The 7,126-nt window shown below is 48.2% G+C and overlaps 1 protein-coding gene across 2 annotated transcripts; it reads right to left on the reverse strand.

The window, feature by feature from the left end:
* Nucleotides 1-3,878: 3,878 nt before the first annotated feature.
* Nucleotides 3,879-6,020, reverse strand: LOC113205631 (uncharacterized). Of its 2 annotated transcripts, none has more exons than XM_026421325.2 (4): nt 5,858-6,020; nt 5,570-5,740; nt 4,366-4,533; nt 3,879-4,226 (listed from the first exon to the last, which is right to left on the reverse strand). In XM_026421325.2, the coding sequence occupies exons 1-4, from the start codon at nt 5,930-5,932 to the stop codon at nt 4,068-4,070; spliced, it is 573 nt and encodes a 190-aa protein (XP_026277110.1). In that variant the 5' UTR covers nt 5,933-6,020; the 3' UTR covers nt 3,879-4,067. The 2 variants fall into 2 exon arrangements, with proteins under 2 accessions (XP_026277110.1, XP_052129810.1); XM_052273850.1 differs by having other exon boundaries at nt 3,880-4,226; nt 5,842-6,019.
* Nucleotides 6,021-7,126: the final 1,106 nt, after the last annotated feature.

A 7,126-nucleotide genomic window follows, 5' to 3' on the forward strand; every position in this document is an offset into this window, starting at 1 on the left:
CGGCGGGGGTTAAGGCGTACGCCCCGGCCAACGACACTACTCCGTCGGACAAGCAAGACTCTACACGGCAGCAGCATTTCGCGAGTACACTCGCACGCACATGATTGCAACATTTGCAACCTAGTGTAAAATCAGTGTAAAAAATAACTTCGTAAATTTACGACATTTGTTGTTATGTTTATTTAAAAATTTGTTGTATACTTACGACAGCCCAATTTTGCTTACCGATTCCAAGTCGATACCCCGGAGTACGAAGTGCTTGTAAATTTACATTTATTTCAAATCGTAGTTTTACGACACCTATCATGGAAAATTTTAGCGTAACACTAATTTTCACAGTGGAACATGGGATGGGAGTGTTGTATTTTTCCTTTTTAAAGAATACCTCACACCTTAAAGTTACTTGTGTATTCTTTATGTTCAGTCAAAGGGTTTTCAACGTAACATCTATTAAAAAGTATAGTGTGTATGTAAACATCCATATTTTCAATTGAATATTCTAATGAATTGTCTTTTGTCAATTTCCAAACGAACAAAAATAAACTAGTAAACGGAAATTTGGCAAACTACTACTACAATATTTTAAAATGAGACGTCTTGACACTGTATTAGTGACAAGGTGAAACAATTTAGATGTTGAACAAAATGATGCATGCATAAGCATATGCTGTCGTGAGTAGAGTGTGGGTCGCGTAGAGCGCTGCTATAGTCCCCGACTGGGTGTGGTGGGGTGTGGGTGAAGGCGAAGAGGAGCGGGGAGGGTGTGGGGAAGTAAGGGGGTAAAGGAGGACACCCCGCGAGGACGTCGTACGTCCCTTAGGGGCCTAACCTGGTTATCGCGCGTATTACGCGTCGACGACGCCCTGCCGTGCCGAAGTCGGGCCGAGGTGAGGCGAGCCGAGCGGAGCCGACGCCGAGCGCCGCCGGGCCGTGTTTAGCTAAGCCGGTCTGACGCGCGCCACGGCAGCAGGTTCGACGGGCGTGCCGAATGGGTTGCCTAACCGTCGGGGCGCAGCGCGTCGTAGACCAACTAACTGTGCGGCGATGAGCGGGCCGTGCGGTACCTCCGGGTCCGGCTCGAGGGAGGGGAGCAGGAAGACGCCGCACCCCTGCTGCTGCTGCTGCTGCTGCTGCTGCTGCTGCTGCTGCTGCTCCGCCACGCTCCCCGCCCCCGCCACGCTCCCCGCGGCTCCCTCTCTGATGCGCGCTTTGCTCGCGCCGCGTCTTCAGCACACATATGGTCCTGCTTATTGGGGGTCCTGAATAGAGGCAATCCACGGAGGAGGCGCTAGAGCGAGAGAGAGTGCGAAAAGAGAAGAGGAGGAGAAGGAGGAGGGAGAGAGGGGAGGGAGAGCACACAAAGGGGCGACGTGGGGATAAGTTCTCCTCGGAGGCCTGCGAGAGCGGAGAATTGGTTGGCGATGTGGCTTTGCCGGTGGTGCGGGGCTCACAGGAGCGGGGCGCGCGGCGCCGCCGGCCGCACCACCGAATATAATTATTTCTAACAGGGTATGAAAGTCGCACCGGCGCTGAGGGGGAGACAGTCTTGGGGTGCGGCGGGGGAGGGGAGCAGGAATCCTCGCGGTAATTAGTACAAATGGTTCGATGCCGGTCGGTCTCTCTCACACTCCCTCCCTCTGTTGTGGTCTCCGTCCCTCTTTCTACTTGCACGACGTGGTGCCGCCGGTCGGAAGGAAGAGGGAAGACAAGCCCTCCTGCTCGCCTCCCTCCCCCAACAACGCCACGCCGCGCTGTTGCTGCTTTTGTATCAAGTCATTACCTACTTAAGCCACCGCCTCCATGGTTGCTGCTGCTGCTTGCAGGCCGAACGGAGAGGATTTTGGTCGCGCGCCCGCCGCGTTCTACCCCGCCGGGGTGTCGCGTACACCGCTAGGGACGGCACTCACTAATTTAAGGGTCGCGTTCGAACACGATTTTCTCGCGGAAAAAGTTTCTGAAGCGACAAAGCAATTACATGACATTTTACCAACAAAGACAAAATTATCGGCGACACGACAACACATTTTACCGGCAACACCCTAATGTTTGACTCGTCGGTTGGACCCGCCCGCGCCCGGGCTAGGCCTCGGCTCCGACGGCGAGGTAAATGGAGTCGGCGAGGTCTCCGGTCCTGAATAATGAACGGAGCCAATGGTCCAGCCCAGCATCCAGCCGGCTCTGCTGGGCTTAATATTTCTCCCCCGGACGGGCATCATTCCCATCCCGGGGGCGGGGCGGAGCAGTAGTAGGCTCCACACGCAGCGCGCCTGATAATCAGTCTCCTGCTCAGGGCACTTTGCCGGCGCACTACTTGTACACCAGCGGAAGGCACACGAACAAATGCACTCAGTTACACCAAAAGCATGTGCACTGAAAATGCAAAGTGTGTGAATGTCCACTCGTACACTTGAGGGAGGTAAGGTGTTAATTTTCCGTTGAAATTGACACTGTGCTTCTATGTGTAGTACGAAGGGCGTTCACAAACCTTCAAACATGTGCGACATTTACACACTTGTTCTCGGTGTGTGACAGAGTCTCACTCTTGCTGTAAATGCTATCGGTTGCTGGCGCTAGGAGCGTTGACGGACGCTCCTCTATCGCCGCCAAGTGTTGTTGTTTTTTTTCAGTCGTGTGGCTCCCGCCCCTTTGCTGCAAGCTTCCCTCGCCTATCCTCTTGCACTCTGCAAGCTCCTCTTCTTGCTCTCCATTTCACGCCCGTTCTCGCCCGGGAGGTCTATTTTCTTTGTCACCCTGCCGCCCCACCGGCGCTCGCTCCCCTCCCGTCTTACGTTTCTCCGTGCCGCTGCCGGAGATCCTCATCCCTTTTCCTCTCGACACGCGACACAGCCCATTCCCGCGCCACCTACCTGACACGTGCGCGCCCTCCACCTGCAAGCGCGCGCTCTGCTCAAGGGAAAAAACATGATTTACTTCTTCTGATTTATTCAACAGTTTTGCAGAGTAGTTTGCACATTCCGTTGTGTGACCAAACAGCGTGTGTGCTCCGACAACGAATGGCGCTTCGACCGTCTATTCCTATTGACTTGACTAACCACGAGGCCTCTTTTGGCTTTTTTCATGATCCGCCCGGAGCCGTTCATATAGCGAGGCCCTTCCACCGGAGCACGATGCCGAGCATTCATGCTGATCCCGGTTTCAGGTGGCAAATATGGTCTCCTTTATTCAAGCCACAACTCTTCTTATTACTAGGGATTTAAAGGCCGGCAATATTACCGGTAAGATTCGGTAAAATACCAGTAAATTACCGGTAACTTACCAAGCCCCAAAATGCTGGTATTGTTTGGTAAGATTCACAAATTACCTCACGGAAAAAAATAACTAAGCTGTGATAGCTAATATGTTAGCTGTCAGCGTGACAAGCAATGCGTCAGCTGCGAGAGCTAATCTCTGTCTGCAAGAGCCAAGCGTTGTTTACTATAGCAGATAATCGCGTCAGCTCTGTAAAAACTAATGCGGCATAAAAAAAATTAAAATATGTTAAAAGTTAAATTTTTGCACAGTTGTTCCATTTCCATGTTTAGGGTGCGTCCCACCCAGGGGCGTATTAAGGGGAGGGGCGGTGGGGGCGATCGCCCCCCCCTGTGGGCCACTAGATAGCCGCCTAAAGGTAGGCAATTTGACCTACAAAACCCCTGTATGTAGGCAACTTTCGATGCACCGCCCCCCCTGTCCGCCCCCCCTTAATACGCCACTGGTCCCACCTGACTTTTACTGCCCACAAGAAGGAATTAGAACCGACCCGAGTGGGTGTTGAATCCTTGCCCTTCGGCACTGCGCGCCAACTTCGTAAAACCCTATTCTAAAGAGAAATAAGTTACATTACAAATTCTTGATGCACATATCTTTTTTCTTTTATTTCGTAAAACGTAAAACACCTTACTAACCACTAATCAAGCAATACTCGTTCTTCAACAATCAATCACTAGAAACGCAAGTGTGTGAATGTCGCTTACTTGTAGGTGAGCGACATTCACACACTTGCGTTTTCCAGTGTAGAGAAGTGGTGATGGAAGTAAAGAACGTGTAAAAATATAAACAGTGTATAGCTACTCGAGTTTAGGAATAACCCTGTTCTCTACCACAAAACATCCGTATAGGTTTTCATCTTTGCCAAAGGTGACGTTGAACCGATAGTGTGCATACGGCATGATTGGAATTTTTGGAAATGTCCAATCTATGGGGTAGTCATTGACCTCGTACACGCCCTGCGAATAGAATTGATTAGAGTTCTCATTCAGATTTGGTTTGGTTAAAGCCGTATAAATATATACTTTCGACATACTAAAAACAAACATTTAAATAACCAACAGTATAGTGAAGCAGACTCGCACTTTAATTACTTACTGGTTTGATGCTGCACACTCCTTTGGTTTGTGTACTCTGCTTAAAAGCAGCGTTGAAAAATCCAGGGATATTTTCTCGAAGGTGACGACAAGCAGAGTTTTTGAAATAGCCGACAAAGGCGTTTTCTTTCCATTGATTATTTGACCGAACGCCCATATTTGCTCTCCCCTGTTTTATGGTAAAGATAAAATTAATAAAGATGCGTGCACGTTGCACGTGGCATAAAGTTTAGGTCGGACACCCAAACGTGGACAAATATGAAAGAAACCTGCCCCAAAATTTTTCAGGCATGGTCACCCAATGAGAATGTAAAGGGTTCAGGCTGACACCGAAACTGATTCTGTGTACAGATAAACGGAACAATCCAAACTCGGTTGCCTGGCCTGAACATTTTGGTCCGTGCACTCCAAATTGGGAGGGACAAGTTTTACTGTACCTATAGGTTAGATGTTTCCTTGTGCATCTACCTTGGCCTGCGGCGCTGACTCCCGAATCGGGCAAAAACCTAGGGTCGTATAAAGAGGCCTTCGGCCTCAAAAGTCGCAAAGTTCGGTCCACAGTGTTACATTTTGACAAGTTACTCCAAAGTATACCATCAAATAACTAAGAAAACATATATTTGTTTTGGGATCATTTCCGTGTGGAGAAACTGCCTATAGCGCCCAAACGGTTAGAGATAGAGCCAATCCTCGGGCCAAACAGACGCAATTTTGGTTCTTCGGGTTCCACTTTCACGAGTTACCCCTGAAGAAACCACGAAAAATATTTTAAAACGCGTAGGAATAACTTCCGAAAGATTTTCAAATGGCCCGTTCTCAGACAGTTTTTGAGCTAGAGGGCTCAAAATCAATTCAGTTCTTGCTTTTTATTATACAAAGTTACAACAAAAATTTCACGCATGTAGCTCAACCCGTTCTCGAGTTATCGTGATTGCAGACAGACGCAAAACTTTTTGATCACTAGAGCAATAGGCTTCGCTATCGCTCAGCCAATCGGCGTCGACCGGGGTTCTATGGAACGTACTCTGTCAAATATGAACTTACATTAATGTATACATGCTCATGTCTGCATTTATAAAAAGTTCACATCCCATGTACACATTAATTAAAGTGTACAATGTACACATTTAAATTGACAGAGTAGCTGGTACAACAGATTTTGTATAGGAATACATAGGTTATCTCGAGCATAAATAATGTCGTACCCAGAGGCTGTCATCCAAAGCTGTAGTTGTGCAAAAATTACCGGTCACGCGTTGCAGTTCTTTTGGTGTCTGTGGGTTGAAGTGACTAGCGCGCACATACCAACTCCAAGGAGGCACGCGGTTGTCTGGTTGACACATGTAAAAGCGTTCGACGACAATCCTGTAAGGCCCCTATTCGGGAATGAAATGTAAAGCATCACCGTTAAAAAAACGCATCACAGTGAACACACTACTGGGTTCACAACGTAGTCCGAATTCCCAATCCACGTTACGTATTATGTAATTTACGGCTAGAGTGTTGATGGCTTTACTGTTGATGCTCGTGCTGCACAATAGTGCTAGAGCCAGGGGTCTGAATAGCATCTTTAGAACACCAGAATGTTAGAGTTAAGCGGCTCTAAACTCTAACGTTCTGCCTCCGAGAGACAAAATGTACTGAGCCCACTAAAAGCAGTACAGTGCAGCACCAATGCTACCTGTGAAGCGGAAGTTCAACACAATAAAGAGGATGAGATAAAGAGATAGACAGATTGCGTGGCCAATGACACGAATCATCATACTAGCGCAAAGAGTTCGCAGTGAAAGGTTTTAGTGACTTTACGCAAAAAAAAAAGTTACGAAATGCTTCGTAAAATATAATTTATGAAACTATTTCGAAACATTTCGTAAAGTTACAAATATATGTCGTACTAGCCGCAAAATATTTACAAATTTCACACTTTTTTAGAGCTTTGGAACGAAGTTTTCGTATTAAATTAACTAAGAAAAATGCTTAAAATCACGATTGTACTTTTTACAGTGTTTGTCTACAGTTCATTACTAGGGCACGGTTTCAAGGGCTATCCGGGGGCCCAAATTTTACACTCTCAGACCTGTACTGATTAATTTTCTAAGTAGATAGATACCTACGTTTTTATGAAGCATGAATCACTGGCTGATTTGTTACTTATCATTGTGTATATTTTTGCAAGTAAAACTTACTGACTTACCCTTCCTTGCTTTTTTTTGCGAGTGTGTCCTGTGTCGCTTGTGCCCTCCCCCGGTGCAAGACGGACTGCTCTGGACACACACACACACAGGCTCTCAAGTCTGCCGATGCGAACAAATAATACCCTCTTTTTTTTTCGCCATTCGTGCCCGCTCTTCGGTACGCACGCACGTTTCTCGTGTAAATCAAGGTAAATCACCATTCTCACAGACAGAACCACGTAACCCGTGCACAATGTCGTGGGGCTTACGTCGTACTCTCTCTATACCCTCGCACGCGACCCGCCTCTGCCTCCGCCCGGCTCCGGCTACGGGAGGAGGTCGCTCCGTCGCGCCTTCGCCCGTCGCGTACTTTTAAGAGGCGCAATTTTCCGCGGATAATCAAATCAATCAAAGCCGCGTGCACATTTTTTGTGTGTGCGCACGCACTGCTGGTCCGCGCCGCTCCTCGAATGCGTGTGCGCTCACTCGCGCGCCTGCGCGCTTTTCCTCATTCTCTCTTTATTTTTCCTCTACCTGATTTTTCCATCTTTTTCCCTTTCACGCAACTGCTCCCCTCCCCCCCCCCCC

This window comes from Frankliniella occidentalis, unplaced genomic scaffold (assembly GCF_000697945.3).
Source record: "Frankliniella occidentalis isolate FOCC.00 unplaced genomic scaffold, Focc_3.1 Scaffold306, whole genome shotgun sequence".
NCBI classification, from domain to species: Eukaryota; Metazoa; Arthropoda; class Insecta; order Thysanoptera; family Thripidae; genus Frankliniella; species Frankliniella occidentalis.

What these genes read in the sequence shown, in the direction of transcription:
- LOC113205631 (XM_026421325.2), bottom strand. Translation starts at nt 5,932, where the DNA reads ATGCTATTCAGACCCCTGGCTCTAGCACTATTGTGCAGCACGAGCATC. An exon ending in CTTTGGATGACAGCCTCTGG is followed by an intron (nt 4,534 to 5,569) that starts GTACGACATTAT and finishes ACCATAAAACAG; the next exon opens with GGGAGAGCAAATATGGGCGT. An exon ending in GAGTGTGCAGCATCAAACCA is followed by an intron (nt 4,227 to 4,365) that starts GTAAGTAATTAA and finishes TTCTATTCGCAG; the next exon opens with GGCGTGTACGAGGTCAATGA.